The sequence below is a fragment of the Perissodus microlepis genome, chromosome 10 (genome assembly GCF_051167445.1).
Source record: "Perissodus microlepis isolate ML-2025 ecotype Zambia chromosome 10, ASM5116744v1, whole genome shotgun sequence".
Taxonomy (NCBI): domain Eukaryota; kingdom Metazoa; phylum Chordata; class Actinopteri; order Cichliformes; family Cichlidae; genus Perissodus; species Perissodus microlepis.
In genome coordinates, this window is record NC_140470.1 from 8,218,635 (window position 1) to 8,237,208 (window position 18,574).

The window sequence follows — 18,574 nt, forward strand, 5'->3', positions numbered from 1 at the left end:
CAAGATCGAAAGGAAGTATATATCCAATCGCACTAGTATCGATCCGATACCAGTATCAGTTTTAGTATAGATACTGTCGATATTTCAATCGATCGCCCCGCCTCTATTGACTACATTTTAAGCATTTCAAATAATTTCCCAGAAAATCATCATTGTTAATGGCAAAATTGCAGACTGATATGCTACATCATTCACAGACTTAACAAATAAAAAGGCTGCTTTTGAATTACTGTTTAATTCAACTGTTGTGGTTGTTTTACTAATGTAGTTTTGTAGAATTGGGTTACTATAGGATAAATAATGCATACGGTGCTGTGCAAAAGTCTTGAGCCACCCCCCATTTTTAAAAATATTTTGCTTCCAAGGAGCTAGGCTTTCTTGTAATTTTTAAATTGGTCTCGAGGCATAGTTCTCCAGGCTTTCTGATGGTCATTCAAAGCCTTTCTTTGGACATTGGCTCCATTTCCATTCATTTTCAGTGCAGTCCTTGTACCTGACCATTTTCAGAGGAATGATTTTTTTATTGTCAAGGTACTTAACACCAACCTATAAACTTTTCAAACTCTGTGTTCTCTGGAATTTATCTAGCTCTGTCAGGGGATTAAACTGTAATATTTAGTGACATACTTACAAGTGCAGCGTGCAATATGATGAAATACAAACTCTAAGGCCTCCTCTTTCAGTATGCATCACATAAAGCGCCTAAATCATGAAACTGCACACCGTCTCAGTGCAGTAAACCAACATCGTGAACCTTAAAAGAGGTTTCTACACTGCTCTTTACATGCTCTGGATGAAAGTTCTCAGCCCAGATTGAACATTTGTGGTCAACAACATCTAGAGGTGGTTGCAGGCTTTTTCTCATCCCTCGTCCCCCTCCCCCCTCATCTTTGCAAGCCATTAAAGAAGTACAGATTCCCGCTTCAAGATGCCTCCTAGCTGATTTAAGTCAAGATGTGCTTAACCGTTGTTTGGTTGCACATGCGTATGGTATGTAGAGATAACAGCATTCAAATTTTACACATGCCATAAAAGGAAAAAGGAAAATATAAATGACTAGACATAGGAATCTTTGAAAAAGGCTGGTGTTTGAATATTCTCAGTGAGAGCGCAGCATGGAGATGTCACTGAGTTTGTATGTTGACTCATCTCTGATGATGGTGGATGACCACCCACAGTCTCACTGAATGAGCTGCATGCTGCTTTCAAATCAGAGGCAAGACGGCTCCAAGACCACACGTGTACAGCTGTCACAATCTAGCAGATGAGAGCAGACTGTTTCTTGGACATGTCCACTCTTCTTGTTGAAAAGTGGTTTTTGAACATTAACATTGTGCAAGGAATGCTCTTTTTGTCATAAACGAACCCTATTGAGTTTCCAATGATCTAAAAGTAAAAAAACAGATTATCATATTCTGGGGCATAAAATACACAGTATTTGTTGCAGCATAGAAATGTTGTCAGAATGAATCCATAACTTTCATCTGCAACTTGTAGTTTCTTTCATAGCTGATATTAATCCCAAGAAGTCTACCTAAATATCCATTTATCATTTTGTGTACACTCAGCACAGTATCCATCAGCAGACCTGACAGCAGTTGGAAAAGGTCTCACAGGAGCAGTGGAGTAAGTGCTTTGTTAGAAGTTAGGAGCCAGAGACAGGAGTTCTCAGACAGACAGATTATAGTATTTGACAGTTTTAATTAAAGAGGCCTTTTAGGTTTCTATAATTGTTTCATATAAAATAATGAAAGTCTGCACTTGTGTCAGTGGCGCATGGCTCTAGCTATTGCACCGCTCCACCAGCAGAGAGTGTGCATGTGCCGTGTAACCTGTTGCACATGCACAGCTGCAGTATATAAGCAGAGTGGTTTATAGCATCAGCCTGTGGGATCATTTTACAGAAGTACAAATTGATTTTTTAAAAGATAATCTCAAAGTATATTTAGGCTATAATTACTTTAAGATAAATGGTAAAGGGGAAAAGTAATTTTGACAAATATCTTCCAGTGATGATGTAGGACGGTTTTGCTACTTTCAGAATACATTTTAAATCAACACATCTTTGCCATAACACATTCAAAACAAATGATGTAACATTACATTCTTCGCCTCAGCTGATGGTTTTGCCTGATTCTAAGTCTATATTAAATGAAATATTATAGGTTGCTGAGGAGGCACAGCAGCTCATCTACTAATTGGAGGTTGATGGTTTAATCCCTATCTAGGTACTGAACCTCAAGTTGCTCTCTGATGCATTCATCTATTTGTAAATGGTAAATGGCCTGCATTTGTATAGCACTTTTCTAGTCCTTAAGGACCCCAAAGCGCTTTACACTACATTCAGTCATTCACCCATTCACACACACATTCACACACTGGCGATAGCAAGCTACATTGTAGCCACAGCTGCCCTGGGGCGCACTGACAGAGGCGAGGCTGCCGGACACAGGCGCCACCGGGCCCTCTGACCACCACCAGTAGGCAAACATGGGGTTAGTATCTTGCCCAAGGATATTTGGCATGCAGCCAGGAGGCAGCCTGGGATCGAACCACTGACCTTCTGATGAAGAGTGGCTGACCTGCTCTGCCACCTGAGCTACAGCCACCCTAGCTGTAGAATGTTAGCTATAGAAAAAGCGTTTGTGTGAAGCATGAGGCATGCTTTATGAAGCCCTTTTGAGTGCTCGAGTAGAAAAGGGCTATATAAGAACCTGTCCATTATTATACATCATATATAAAGCAGTGTCTACAACCAATCCCTTCTGGAGGGTGAGAATGGGTAATAAACATTTAAGTTAGTTGCATACTGAGGATTACCTTTCCTCTTTTCAGGAAATAAATAAATAACATGGTTGTTTCTATAATCAACCACCTCATTAAAAAGAGATAAAACACAGTTGGAACAGAATTCTGCTTTATTTATGGAGAGAAACACAGTTTGTCATTAAGACTTACATTTTGTTTGAGCCCACAGACCCAAAGAGTCTATTTTCGTATATATTAGTCTATAAAAGCAATGCTTTCTAGTCAGTGTGAATTACAATACTGCAGATCATCACAACACAAAAAAACTTGTTTTATATTTCCCTTTTTCACATTGCAGACACAACGGTCTATTCAAAGGTGAGACCTACACATACTTCAGAAAGGTGACCACTGCATTTCTCAGTATTAGAAAACAACCAAGTCTGCGATTTAAAATGTTTGTGTGTTTAACCTGAGTATTACACTGTATACTGTATATGTACAGTCCTGTTTATATGCGTGTACCTTTTGTCGTGACATTTCATACGCCAGCATTCCATATGGTCGCACAAACTGCAAGACATCAAGGGCCGAAAACTATTTGAATCAATAATCATGACAGTTATGAGAAGTGTACACATCAAAAATCACTTTGGTCTTGATTTCAGCCAACAACAGATTCTGATATAATACTGACAATATCCGTGTTAACACATTGAAAACGGTGCTAATCAAATGCAAACTGGCCTCGGATAACAACATTAATAAATTACAATTGGTGAAGAATTCAGTACTGAAAGAATCCACAATTCAACACACCTCTGCTTTGTTAACATAGAGGGTTAGTCATTAAATCAACAGCCAAGCATTCTAAGAAAATTCCAGTTTCAAAAGCATCTTTCAAGACCGATAAAGATCAAACACAAATCAGAGTGAAAACTGGCACTTTATTACAGTCACTAATGATACTGCAGTCTCACTCTTGCCAATGGTGTGGATGGTATGTGGTGACATCACTTGGCACCCAGACATCAGCCAATGATAGACTGCAGATTTTGTATCGCGCTTTTAACCATTTTTAAACTGCCAGGCTATGCACTGATTTGCGTTTGTTGTCTAGTTACCCTTTGCTTACAGTGTGTGAAAAAGAAAACCTTTGTCTTCAAAAATATAGAATACATTGCATGACAACCCGTGTGCTGAATCACAAGATTTTTTTTTCTATTTGTTTTTTTAAACAAAGCCACCCAAGAATAACTTTGGCATATTTTATTCAGCAAAATATATCCAAAAATATTTAAATTCCCATTTAAATAGCATAAAGACATATCAGATCAGATGAAATAGATGCACACGTTTACAACACAAAGTTATTTTAACAACTTAAAACAAGTTAAATACCTGTTACATTTACAGATTGCGCTGTAAAAGTGCTGGTAAAGTATTTGCCCCTTCTTGATTTTTTTTTTTTATATTTGTCACAGGTACATGATCAAACTAGTTTTAATATTACACAAAGATAACCCAAGTAAATACAAAATGCAGTTTTTTAAATGACTATTTAATGTACTAAGCCAAAGGCAGGTTTGGCTAGCTTTTTTAATTGAATAAACAAAATCATCATTTAAAAACTACATTAAATCACATTTGTTTGATCTGAAATATTTAAATGTGACAAATATCCAAAATCAAAAAAAGAATTAAGAAGAGGGCAAATACTTTTTCACAGCAGTGTACATTTAATGTAATTTTTTATTTATGTTTTTACATATATATATATATATATATATATATATATAACACTATGTACAGAGAGGACACGATGCTTACTGCTGTGTATCTGTGCACGTTTATGTAGCACATAAATGTCCCTGTAATTTAACTACTGTACCCAGTATAAGAATAAGTACATACCAGTGGGCTACTCCCAGTGACACACAGTGTCACAAACATTATGGCATTGTTTTTTTCCCCCCTTTATTTAAACAAAACTATTTTCATATTATACATTTCATATTTTGTTACATTCAAGGTATAGATACAATTTGTATCAACAAGCAAAAGTCAATTCTAGACATTTGTAACTTAGCTGTTTGCGGCACTTAGAAAGGAAGGGAGAGGATTAAAAACCACCATTATGGTCTGTAACATTTATCCAAAGCAACAACAACAACAACAAAAAAGAAGAAAGATTGGTACATTGAAAGTATTTATCAAAAATAATGAGGTTTTTATTTTTATCCTGGAAGTAGTCCATTGCCAAACAAGTTTCCAGATTTAACACAAAACATAACAACAAACCCAGACCATTTGCTTTTTGGTGGATTTATGTTGTGGCCTACATCCTACATTACAGTTACTAAGTACACGCACAATTTAGCTCATGGCCAATGGACTATTCCAGTGTTCATGTTGAATATGGACCTCAATAAGGTTAAATATTTCTAAGTGAAAAAGGCAAATTATTGATCTTAATTTGGTGCTACAATTAGCAACAAAGCCAATTTTTGTTGTTGTTGTCGTTTTGTTTTTTATTTAGAGCCGTTTCTTGTAGCATACAGCGCTTCAGTGTTTTTGCAAAGTTTTCCAAAAGTTTTCCAAAGTTTTTGGAGCATAGATCAAGTCAATTATTTCAAAGGGAAAGGATGGCACGCAAACTTTTAGCCAAATGCCAGAAACAACCTTGACAGCAGCCTTGCAATCTGATTGTTTCACATGAAGAAACATTTAGGCAGTTTGTTTCACCTTCTCATGAACAGACAGCTGGCCTAACGTGGCCTCGTCTTTTTTCATGAAAAACAAAGTCAGCAAAGCCCAAAAATAATTTTGGGCAAAACACATTCAACAGTTTTTTTTTTCTCTTTATGTCTACATATTACGGTTCTAGCTAAACATTACAAAGAAATATATATATATGCATCTTTAAAAGCACCACCAAGGAGACAAGGTCAGGCTCACATAATCAGCCTTGTTAAAGAGTAATACCACTCAGTTTAAAAATTCATGAACACGTTCATAGAATAAATGACAAATAGAGAGCTTTGTGATAGTCTGGTGCAGCTTCGTTTTCTAAAATACAAGCTAAACATTCATTTATAGCGTTTTTAATCATTTATTAACATAATGAAGGGCACAAACTATAAACTGACACCAAATGTATTTTTGTTGTTTGTTGAAACTCAATTGAATCTTTTACAAATGAGCCTTTAACCACTGTGCACTTTAATAGCAGGCCTAGGGGTTACCATTCCTGAACCCTGAAAATAAGTGGCATTTCCCTTTAAACGCGCTAGGAGCATGGTTCTGCTATATGGGCTGGCTTTACATAGTACAACTTCTGCAAGTGTATTGTTTGAAGCAGAATAATACCAGGCCTGACCGCCTAGTATCAGAAGGCAGATACCAAACTTAGTACCCAACGTCGTCATTTTTAGGCTTGATAAGGGAAGAAATTTTTCAAGGCCTGGTTCAACACTTTCCAATCAGCATTACTGTTACAAAAACCACGAGCAAATCAAGAAAACAACTTCTTTGAGTACTTTTTAATATTGCGACATTTGTCTTTGGCTACAGAGACACCCTTATGGAAAACAAATACCTTCTGAAGTTGCACCACATGAATCCAGCCTGTTAGCTCGCTGTTCGAACACTCAAGGTGCATAAAGAGGATATTCACAAAAAGTACAAAGTTTTGCAATGCCATCTTCATGTCTCAACCATAAATAACTAACTTTAAGGTACTACATGTTACATGTAGGAATTTCACAAATATATCTATATATAACTACTAGATCAGAGTACACTTTTGCCAGTAACCGCTGGTTTTGGCAGGAAAGACTTAAAATTAGAAAAGTGAAAGCATCCTGAGAGCAGTGTGCTGCAAGGCACAGCCAAATCTTTCTACAATCCTTAGAGACCAGCTGCACATATGGGTATTGTACATCTGTATATTAGCAGTCCAGCCTCCTATAAAAAGCCATACAGAAAATTTCATCTCCGACATGCTTTCAAGCATTCACAGAAATGTATTTAATATGTGTTTATTCAATTTTTTGTTATTTAAACTTAATACTTTACAAAATATCAGAATATTTATTTTACTACCAGGCCTAACTATTTAAGCCAGATCCTCAGAGTTATCTGATAAATAACATCAGTTCAGTCGGTATCAGAATTCCGTGTGCAAACATTTAACTGCGATAGTAAACACTGTTTCCATCTCAAAGAATATACTTCTACAACTTCCAATGTCCCTACTAAAGTCACATCATAGCCAGGAGCAATGAATTCTCAGTTTTACCACATTTACATGCACATGAGAGGAAGCTGGAAGTCAGGTAACGGCATAAGATTGGATGACTTATTTAGGTGCACAGGAATATTGACGGAGTAAAAAGTCTCCTTTCTGCAGTTTCAATCAACTTTGCCATATTTTAAGTGCATGTACATTATATAAGAAATTACTTTCTACAAGAAAATATTTCTTACAGGCGCAACTGAACTAAATGTAATGTGAGGAGATGTGCTCTATTATAGGGGAGCATGTTTTACTGCATGCATATTTCCATCTAAAAACCTTCTTAATGTTAGAAATGCACTTGTTCAATTTAATACACTAAACCACTTCGTTTAATATTAAAATCCATAGATCTGTTCACCACACACTGGACTAGACTTTGGATATAATAACTTTAGATGCAGTAATCTTGGATTTTTGCTAGATAACTGCCACAGTGATACCACCTTCCCTGGCTTAGGTGTGTCATGCACATTAGCACTTGATGACTTAAAGTGAAGACAACAGTTTTCTTTTTTTATGAATCATAATTAGGTAACTGACTAAAGCTCAAATGATCACACTATCAAGGTGCATGTAAAAGTAGTTAGAAAATAAATTGACTTGCACCTGAAAACAAACTGCTCCAGCGGCAACTTGAACAAGTCCAATAGAACTACTGCGTGAAACAAAGATACTTTGAATACTTCACACTGAAAAGGATTAGCACAACAGATTTGACAATTTTATAAAGAGGAAAGTCCTGGATGTAGCATCCAATAAAATCAGACAGCTAACTATACAGTACACTATATAAACTATCCAAACACATATGCTCTTTTTATACTATAATCCAATTGATCCTGTGAACTAAAATTATTTTGAATACTGACACTATATAAATCATTTTTTTGGCATTATTTAGCAGCTTATAAATGACTTTGAAATAATGGCTTTTCTGTGATCATATGTATATGTGCACATATATACAAGTCAAATAATTTTTTTGGCTTGCTTTGTGCACTGTCAAATTCTACCAAAATAGTAGCTTTGTTAAGTGAGGCTGAGAAAATATATCTCTTTAGATACTGAGATAGTGCTTTACATTTGAAATTATGAGGCTTCAATGACAAAGACGTTCACCGAAACCAATTGGACAATGAATAAGTGTGAGGTCACTCAGATATAAGGCCATAAAATGTCATAGTTCATGCTGTGAGGTATATACCTACCTCCCTCTTACTCATCTTCAAAATAAATCCCCCCCCCAAACAAACAAACAAACAAACAAACAAAAGAAAACATCATAAATATTATTTACAGCAGAGGCAGACTGCATGGTTACTTATAGTTCCACTGCATCAGAAACACTTTAAATACCTTTCATAACGCATTCAAAGCACCTGAACAGGATCTTCATAAAAATGTGGGAGATAGGACCATGTAATTGTTTCCTGTGCTGATATTTACCTAACTCGTTTACTCATTCAATTGCTCACACTGATACGCGCATTCAATATTACAGAAATTAATTACAATTACATTAGGGTTCAGTTTAGTCTTAAATTATGATGGTAAACTATCTCCAAACAGAACCCAGCTATACAATTTTAAATGAAATAAACATGTTCACCTCTGTAAAATACATGAATAAACCAGTAACTTCTGAAACTGTTTGATGGTTAAAATCAAGTTTAAAGTAATATTTCAACAGTCCAATTAGTATTTTTTTGACTTCATCTCAATACAGATACATATTTTAAATACCTCTCTTGCTGGCGATATCAAATAAAAAAGTAAATAAACTTCCTTAGTTTTGTTACTGTGTTTGCCAACTAATGCTAACTAGCTAGCAAGCTTGTCGATTAGCTCACAAGTGCCAATATCAAGCTGTTGATTTGAAATGAAGAAATAAATGATGGCTTTTAGTGTTTTTTGGTCTTTAAAAGATTGCTCTCTGAATTAATCAGCCAATTTTAATTCCTATAATAAACTGTCTTCTGTGCTTACAACCTACCTAGAATGTTAGCTTGTTAGCTAAGTGGCCTTTGCAGCCTTTTAATAAAAGGAAATCTAAAAGTTCTTTATCTGTGTTGTGTGTTTCAAGGAGTTCCTTTTTAATGACTTTTACAGCTAACAGGAGCAAAAAATGATAATTCTGTTAACAGCTTTTTACCTTGAAAGCTAAACGCTGATAAAAGGTGACAGGTGGTGTCATCTGTATATATAAATACATATAATGAGTTTAGATTTCATTATTTCTTATTTTACTTTATTTCACACATTACTTTATTTATATATTTTACAAAATGGATTGAATATTTCATATTGTTTTCAGCCTCTACAACTTTGTACAACATGTAACATCATTTAAATACAGCAGTATTATGTTCCACATTAAGGGACACCATACAGTACTGCCAAAGGTTAACGACAATACAGGAATTACCTTTCATGTTAAACAGACGCTGCTTCCCTGTTCCTGCTCAGGTAGTATGAATACGTTATGAACCAGATTTCTAATAAGGTGTTGGCTTGTATCAGCTACACCCCACTTCATACAAAAATGTCCTCTATCCTACCAGAAACATTTAAAAACGACTAACTCCTGAGGGCAGACGTTGCACATGGAGCAACATTTAACATGTGCCTATCTTTGCAAAGAAATCCTCATTTCTCTTATTAAATCCATTTTGAAGGTTTCATACAATTAACTGTTCAGTGGCATGACCTCAGTTTTGTAACAATGACAGCGGCAAGTTGTTGCGGGTCTGTCAAATGAGGGTTCTTCTCCATTACAGCGTGGACTATGTAAGCAGGAAAGATGTTACAAAGGTTCCTGTATGTTTGATACTGGTGGTCTGGGATAGCATACCGCTCTTGGTGTTCAGCTCCAGATGGGGCCTCCCATGGCGAGTTCCAGATTTGTTCCATTTTGTCTGGCATGCTGCGGACCATCACCCGCTCACAACATGGCATCAAGCTGTTACTCAGTGGATATGAATGATATTCATAAGACTCATTACCACAAGGGAGAGGGTCCCAGCTTGCATGCTGCTCACGGCACAGTGGAGGTCGCCTCTGTCTCATTGGGTTGCTATCATATAGCCTCGAATCCGATATGCTGTCCATACGAGTCATACCTAGCGAGCGTGTGGGTTGTGAAGACAAAGGTGGGAGAACATTCTGAGTTAGGGGATAATCTCCAGGACAGCTGGACCTGGCTCCCACTGCAGCATGCTGGATATGTGGTGCTAGATGAGACCCAGCCTGCTTACGTAGGCCTTGCTTGGGCTCCTCTGGTCCGTAACTCTGTACCCTAGTCAGCGCTTCATGACGAAACCCGTGGGAGAACGCTTGCATCCTAGTCTGTGCGGGAGACTGCTGCTGCCCCTTCATACTCTCCTCTAAGCTACTGTCCACGGAGCTTGGGTACAGGTCCCCATAAGACGAGAACGAGTCACTGTTTGAATGGCTGAGGCAAGATTCAGGGCAGTGGCTGGGGTTTCTCTGATACACATGCTCGTGCTCCATGCTACAGAAACTGTCAACATTATGCATGCTGCTCATGCTCATATTTGAAAAATCACTGTGCAGTGAATAATAGCCATGGTCACTAACTGAGTCATACTTTGGGAACTGTTCACTATATGTTACAGAGGCGCCATGACTATTAGTAACTAAAATAGGAGGGTACTGTACACTAGACATGTGCTCCAGAGAACTGTGAGAAAACTGCAAAGAACCTGGCACTGGGCTGCTGGCTGATCGTGTGTTCAAGGCACCAGCTGCGTGGCTCTTGGCTGGCTGCATTGTGGGCACACTGAGAGCAGACACGAGGGAAGGCACTGAATTTGTCTCAGACTTCCTAATGGCGGACAGTGCCTCTGGAGGTTCGCAGGCCACTGAACGAATGCTGGGGTCAGACTGACGTTTGGGTGCCACGCGTTTGGCCTCAGAGTTGCTGTCCCCCTTTACGGTTGCTGGACCAGTCCCACATTTAGCTAAAGCCCCTTCACTCATTGTTTTCACTGCAGACAATTTGGCAAAAGCCCGTAGTTCATCAGCCACGGAGCGCTGTGGCTGGTTGACACGCTCTGGGTGATAGTACTTGCACTTGTGTCCATATGTGCATTTTTTCCCTTGTACAAAGAAATGGAAGATTAAGTTAAGAAAATCAAACACATTGAATACCCAGACAGAATAGCAGTATTTTGAAGAAAGAACCTACCATAAGGGCAAGGTTGTTTTTTGTGCTCTGGAACAACGGGGCGTTTGCGCAGGAAATTTTCTAAGCTTGGTCCATGTCTTCCCAATGGATCATCAGGTGGCATAAACCTAATAGCAAAAATATTTATTATTAAATGCAAAACTGTCTACAACAGAATAGAATTCAAAAACTCCTATTGTCTACTATAGATCACAATATAAAAATGCAACAGTTCATGCAACATATATAGTCTTTATTTTGTTGATTTATTTACATAAAACAACCCCGACACGTTTCTAAAAGACACTTTATTTGTACAGTCTAAAGTGGTATTCATGAAAGCATTTTACATAGTATAGCTATGCCATAAAATGACAGTAACAGTTTCTTACTTGTCATTGACAAATGAGTACATTAGGAGTCGCTCTTCTATAAATTTCTTCCATTCTGGCTTCTCATTTTGCAAGTCTCTGTAGTTGTCATTTGACACAATAATTCCATCAGAATCATAAGCCAGCTTCACTATGAAGCGATCATCATAGCACACCACTCTCCTGCCTTGAACTCTCCGAGACGGGGTGAAAACCAAGATCTTCTCTTTCTCCAGCTTGCGTAAGATTTCTTGATCTGAAAGAGGAATACTGAGTGAGTTTATGTGTATCAGTTTGGTAACAGTTTATTATAATAAACAGGTGCAAGTTAAAAGGCTGCTCTTTAAATAGCACCAGTGTTATGATGTAAGGTGAATGCACAGTCACCTGCGATGAGGGCATCGGGTCTTGACTGCTCCTTTCTCCAGGCTGGAACAAACACAGTGATGTCTTTGTGTCCTTTCTCCAGAAACCATTCAACAGCAAGCTGGATGCCACGACAAGAGAACACCTCTTTGTTTCCGTGGCTATCAAAACAGAACAGTATTAGGTTTAGTTAACTTCATGGAACAGCTGACTATTAAAGGAAAATACTTCAGGACAATAAGTTTATTCTGCACAGAGCACAGACCAATTCAATGTGAGTCTAAGTCTCTGTGTCCCTCACCTCATTGCCACATTTGAGCCATCGATGACGATAGGCCTGAGGTTATCAAAACTATCCACAGATTCCTCTTCCACTGACACTTCGGGACTAACAGTCTCTTTAACACAGGGGGAGCGTGATATTGACGTGGCTGTACTGCTGCTGCAAGACTGGTTTTCAGGCTCTGCTTTGTTTCCGAGCCGTACTAACTCGGCAAGAACATCGTTAATAAGCGCAGCAGACCCTAACTTGTGGAGCACAGTTTCAACCTGCTCTCCTGAATAGCCCAACTTCAAAGCAAATTCCATCTTAGTCTGGTACTCTCGCTCACTGGCAGGCTTAGCCCCTGGTACTGCGTTGGTCTCATCCTCACGAAAGTCTTGCACAGTGCTACTCTGGGAAAAACTGGGCCGATCAAGGCATGGGGAGCGACAGAGCTGTCGGTGGGGTTTTGTTACAGCCAGTGGCTCCCTTCTCTTACAGCTACTGCTGTTCACCTGAACCCTCCGATGTTGCTGCTCTTCCGATTCGCTATCTGAGCTGCTTCCATCCTCAGACTCGTCAGTGGCATGCTGCGCCTCGCTTGAGTCAATGTTCTCCTCCCTGCACGGGCGTTTTTCCATTTTGAGCTTCTCCACCATGGACCATGCTGTCATCACGTTTGTCTTGACACCCCAAATTTCCACTCCATGCTTCCTCACCTCCACCACAACCAGCTAATCATGCTAAGGGATGGACTTTTAGCACGGCAGGCTTCTCCTCCAGGCCAAAGGGTTACGGCCTCTACTGTGTGAGCAGGTAAAATCAAATTATGTAATCCTGCAAGAAAGCAACAAAAATAAGGGTCAATATGTCTCTTTCATCAATCATTTTTTTTTCCTGAGCACCTAATCTGAAGTTAGACCAAAAAAAGACACTGGGGGAAGATACCAGAATGAATCTAACAACGATATAGTAAGTTTGGCCCCTCCTTTCCTAAAATGGGGGTTTTTGTGTGGCAACTATGGCTGGTCCACATTTAAAGACAAGGTTATTTTATCTTATTTGACGAATATATATGCATTCTTGTTGTTTGTGACAATTTATAAATAGAAATCATGAGTTGTTAAAAGGGAGTTTTCCTTCCCGCTGTTGCCAAGTGCTTGGTCAAAGAGGGTTGTTTGATTGTTGGGTTTTATCTTTATTATTGTAAGGTCTTTACCTTACACTATAAGTGCCTCAAAGCGACTGTGCTCATATGAAAATGCCCATTTCAGGGCTTTAGAACAGGAGTTTGTAAACCAATGAGTGATGTCAATCTTTAGTACAATCTGTGGTATGGAAACAGGACCACTGGATTGCATGGCAGATTAGGAGGGTCCCATATCAGAGATTTGCTTTTGGTTCCAGGATGGCCCGGCGTAATACTAACTTAGAAGGGATGGCAGATTTTCAGTTGTAAGTACAGTAGGTGCTCCCAGCTTTCTTTTATACATAGTAAAGGTAATGTTGAAAGGTAAAGTAAGTACTTGAGATTATTTAATAGAAAACACTAAGAATACTAAACTCAGAAATATATATCAAATTAGTCTATAATTACGTCTTCTAACAAATTCCAATAAAACCTGGGAAAACACTTTTGAGTCCCAGTCTTCTGCCCCTACTTGTGGTAGACCAGTAAGTTCTCCACCAGCAAGAAACAATACCATCTGCAGTAAGTGACTGAATTATTCAGGCAAATGGAGCACAAAAATCACACATGCTGACTGGTCTGCCTGACACTGCTACATGAGACACTGGATTCATAATTAGCAAATAACTGCCATGGGTGGGTTTTCCCCTTAATTATGATGCTGGGGTCCACAACTGCAATGTTTTTACTCTTTACCCTTTCAAAGCCTACTAGGAGTAACCTTGAAGCCCTTTTCTGTCACATTTCAGGCCTGCTTATGGAACAAAATGACTCAGTATCAGAAGTTAATGATGAAGTCAGAGATCACACTAAGTGTACTGGGGAGATCCTCATATATCATCTTTATGGGGTGAAAGAGTTAAAGCAGCGCTTGTTTTTGGTAGCCGTCAGGCATGGTTACTCATTGACAAATGGAGGAACATACTGAACTTTTCCTACTTCCCTCTAACAAAAAAAAAAATCATTTTATTTTCACTTGCAATCAAACTATACTTGACTATAAAATTATAACTACAAAACTATGCTTTATTGCATTTTTAATGAAAAGTAACATGTCACACACACAGACCACTAATTCATAAAAATCTGACAACCAATTATGTATCTTAAGCAGTAATTACAAACTACAGCAAAGCACCTGACAAGGTGTTGCATTTATAAACTAAAATTACCAATAAACCTAAACAGATGTGTATATTTCTTTGCTTATTTTCATGTAGCATACAGATACAACAATCTCAATTTTTGGACAAACGAAAGCCAAAGATACAAACATTAAAGTGTCACTGATCTCTTGCCTAGTGTATAGTCCTTTTAGTTTTCTGGTTTTAAAATGAAAATCACAGCATTCTTGTTAAAAAAAAAAACTACCCCCCCCCCCCCCCCCCCCCCAAAAAAAAAACCATACAAATCACACAGCTATTTAAAATAAACACCATATTTTAACTTCCAAGCAACATTGAAGCCAGACATACATGGGGTGTAAGTACACGAGTTAACATAACCTGAGACAAAGTGTGGGCTGAACAGTGTAAGCCTGCACCACTAATCCTCTGACAATCAATCTGAATTGAGGAGAATTCCACAGGGAGCAAAGCTGTTTTATGGTAAAGCACTGCGGGGATTTTGGGGTGCTCGGAGTCTAAACCACAACACGCTGCCAACGGCTCAGAGCGCACATTGTTTTTACACATGGATATTGATAATAAAATAAAGTCCATGGTAAGCACTCTACTGAACACACACACACACACACACAATACTACACTTTCCCCCCAGTCTTGCAGAGACAGTACAGCCAGCTTCGAGCTTCAAGAGGCACAGCCCATGATGTGAGTTGCTTAGCAACACAGCCTTGTCATCAGCTAACTCCTTTTTACCAGTCACGACTAACACAAACACAGCTCATCATCTCTCTTCACACAGCCAGTAAATGCAGAACACCACAGCTGCGATACAACTCTACATCAAAACTCATGAAGCAGTGATTTAAAAATTTTAAAACTGACATTTAGACCTTTGTTTGGGGTGAGCATTATAAAAGGAAAAGCCAGTCTTGGCATTGTGAAAATTGACTGAAGCATTTGTCTGACTCTAAGCACTGGCTCATGTAATAACACTCCGTCACTGTATTGGCAAAACACTGCACAGGCACCGACATTCATGGGAGCCACTTTGAAGGTCAATCTATGGCTAAACAAGCATACCTTGTGATGTCAGTGTTTTGTGTAGGCTTACTGCATCAATAGAGCCTAGTCTCATTCCTCATCACTACTTGTGTAAGGACAGAGAACAAACAATGGTTTGAATATCTAAGCACGCAGCTGAAAGAAGGACGAAGGAGAGGGCGATGAGGCACTGTTGTGGAACTTCTAGGATTAGTGGCAGACACAGTACAAAGGCTCACACAACCCACTGTCATTTACAACATTTTATGAGCACATGAATACGTGTTTAAAAAGAGCTAGAGCTCTTTCAATCCTTTCCCTTCCACCTCCAGATTCACAGGCTTAGTCTCAGCAAGACCTCCAGACTATCCCTGCACATATACAGGCTCATGCAGATCTGTTTCATAGCAACAAGTGAGGCAGGCCCGTGAAGCCATCTTTCGTGAAGCTGACCCAACATTAGCATCCAGAACAAACCAGGAATAAACTGCAGTACACAGCAAGCTGGTGTTACATTTAATGCTTGTGTTGTTATACATCTTGAAATCAAGGCTGACGCCTTAAACCACCAGCTAAATCACCAGTGTGATAAAGAAAATAAATTAAAAAATTGTTACTTTGATACACTTTTCCATTACTTTACATAGAACTAAGAAAACATTACATCTTTCAATCCTTGTTCTCATATTTTGTGGTTTTGCTAAACACAAAATGTAAATACATAATCAGCACGGCCAGTTTCCAGTACTCTGTGTAAACATACGTCCTACATACTCCTTCAACATACTCCATCATTCCAAAACTGCAATAGGAAGATGCTCTACATCTGTGGCTCACCAATTAAAGTATCAAAAAGTCAATAGAAGACAAGAAGACAACATGTGCATATTATTTGTACTAGCATAAGGGTGCGTAACAATGATCTGGAACTGTATTGGAAATAACTTCATTTAGATTTTTTTTTTTTTTTTTTTACTTGGATATGATTCAATATAAGAAAGAAATAAAATGTCATCCAGGGAAACCAGTGAAGAAAGATAAAATGTCATTTCTTCATTGACCCTGATCAGTGTTTCAGACATCTGATGTATAACAGGAAGAATTAATGCTGGTTGGCACTACATTTCCACAAGCTCTAACAGCAGTTTTCACTGCAAAAAAAAAAGAAGAAAAAATACAACAAAACAAACTTCAATTTAAATTTTAAAATGTTAATTTCTTCATCATATGGCCTAATCATCAACTTTCATCAAGTTTTCAGCAGTTATCTTAGTGGATTCCTGTCACTTACAGTTGCAGTTATAATCCATGGCAAGCAGGAAGGAAGGTGTTTCTTCCAAGTATCATCAATATTTATAGATTGCTGTGCTTAAAGACACAAGGGTGTTTCTGCTTCGTGCAATCATTAAACAAAACTGAATTCTAACAAATTATAGTGATACAAACAAAAGTATAAATCAAGAAAATATGTTTAGGTCTTTAAGGCATGATCCCTCTTCCCAGCAAGTTAAATTTTGTATATTATTAACCACTTAAGGTCCAACCAACTTTGGTCTGCTGACAGAATTTTTTCTTAACCAGTTTAGCTGTTTTTTTTTTTAAATGCTTTTTTACAATTCAATTCAATTTTATTTATATAGCGCCAAATCAGACTTTTACAGAATTTTACAGACTCCTCTATTTAATCCTGTGTTTCATGAACGCATCCAAACACAAACACACACTAAGTTGGACAGTGACAGCAGACAAAATTACATGTGATGACTGAAGTCCATTTTCAGATTGAGCAAGTTTTTGCCTCTACAGGAAACAAACTACATGACTTGTAACTAAGGTTAAAATGGAACATGAATCCTAGTGACCCTCCTGAACTGCTGAATGAACTTTGGTGGGCTGTGTTATTGCAATGATTCTGCTAACAAGCTGACACGTCAATACAAAAACCTCAAGTGCTTGATATCTTTAGCAACAGCATCATGAGTTCAGAGGGATGAAAGGAAGGTTAAACAACATGTCATTATAAGACAGTTTGTACTTCCAACGCATTCTTTACAATAGCGCTGTAACATGACCACTGTACAAGACGTCGTCTTTGAAAGTCAGTTTGATTCAAGAGAACTGCTTTGACACCCTTAGGCCCCGGGCTGTGGTTAGCATACGCTAGCAAGCCAGTCTACTCAGACAACTGGAGTCAACACTTTCGCTACATAAAAACAACAGCTTGACAGGGTTTGTCCTATTCGTCAATGGCTTGAGAACGGCCGAAAACGCCTATTGCAAGCTACAAGTTAACCAACAACCTTGTCAATGAAGCCAGGTCTCTTATTTAGTTAACGGTAGCAACGCTAGGTAACGCGACTGAGCTAACATAAAGCCATCTCAGAGGCATCACAGGCTAATATGCTAACGTGAGTTAGCTTCAGTTGCTGAGCGTGTGCTAACATTTTTGCCGGAATACTATAGTAACTTAAGGTAAAGTTGACGCTCATTTAACATTTCAGATGTAACTAAAACAAAACCAATACGTTACGATGCCTTACATATTCTGCACGTATATCACCGCCGTCGCTGAATTCAAACGATGCTCATCTCACCTTGTTGCTGTCATCCTCCTCGCCTGTAACAGTTATATTTTGCTGCCATTGGCGCTGTCGCAGTTTGGTCAGGGTTGCCAGATAAGGCGAAGGAAACAAGTAACCTTAACTGTGAAAAGCCACCAGGGTCAAAACAGCCAATTTCTTCCTCCTGCTCTCTCAGCATGCGTTTTTATCAAACATTCACGATGCTTTTTTTCCTGGTCGCGTGTAGTGATAGTTTGAGAACTGTCGTTTTTCCAAAGCAAAAACACAAAAGCACACTTGTTTTCGCTGCCTTCTGAAAAACATTCTATGACGAGAAGCTCTTTATTATAAACTCCGATCAAGGTGTTATTTCTTATAAGAAGTGCAATGTAGTCCAACTGCCCTGTTTTTGTTGCATTGAGT

The 18,574-nt window shown here is 38.4% G+C and overlaps 1 protein-coding gene across 2 annotated transcripts; it reads right to left on the reverse strand.

Annotated features, from left to right (window-relative positions):
- Positions 1-2,900: 2,900 nt before the first annotated feature.
- zc3h12b (zinc finger CCCH-type containing 12B) lies at positions 2,901-18,452 on the reverse strand. Of its 2 annotated transcripts, XM_084941758.1 has the most exons (7): positions 18,185-18,452; positions 12,273-13,070; positions 11,993-12,132; positions 11,627-11,861; positions 11,256-11,362; positions 9,900-11,166; positions 2,901-8,271 (listed from the first exon to the last, which is right to left on the reverse strand). In XM_084941758.1, exons 2-7 carry the CDS (start codon positions 12,905-12,907, stop codon positions 8,268-8,270), a joined length of 2,388 nt encoding a protein of 795 aa, XP_084797884.1. In that variant the 5' UTR covers positions 12,908-13,070; positions 18,185-18,452; the 3' UTR covers positions 2,901-8,267. The 2 variants fall into 2 exon arrangements, with proteins under 2 accessions (XP_084797884.1, XP_084797883.1); XM_084941757.1 differs by having other exon boundaries at positions 2,901-11,166; positions 18,185-18,450.
- Positions 18,453-18,574: the final 122 nt, after the last annotated feature.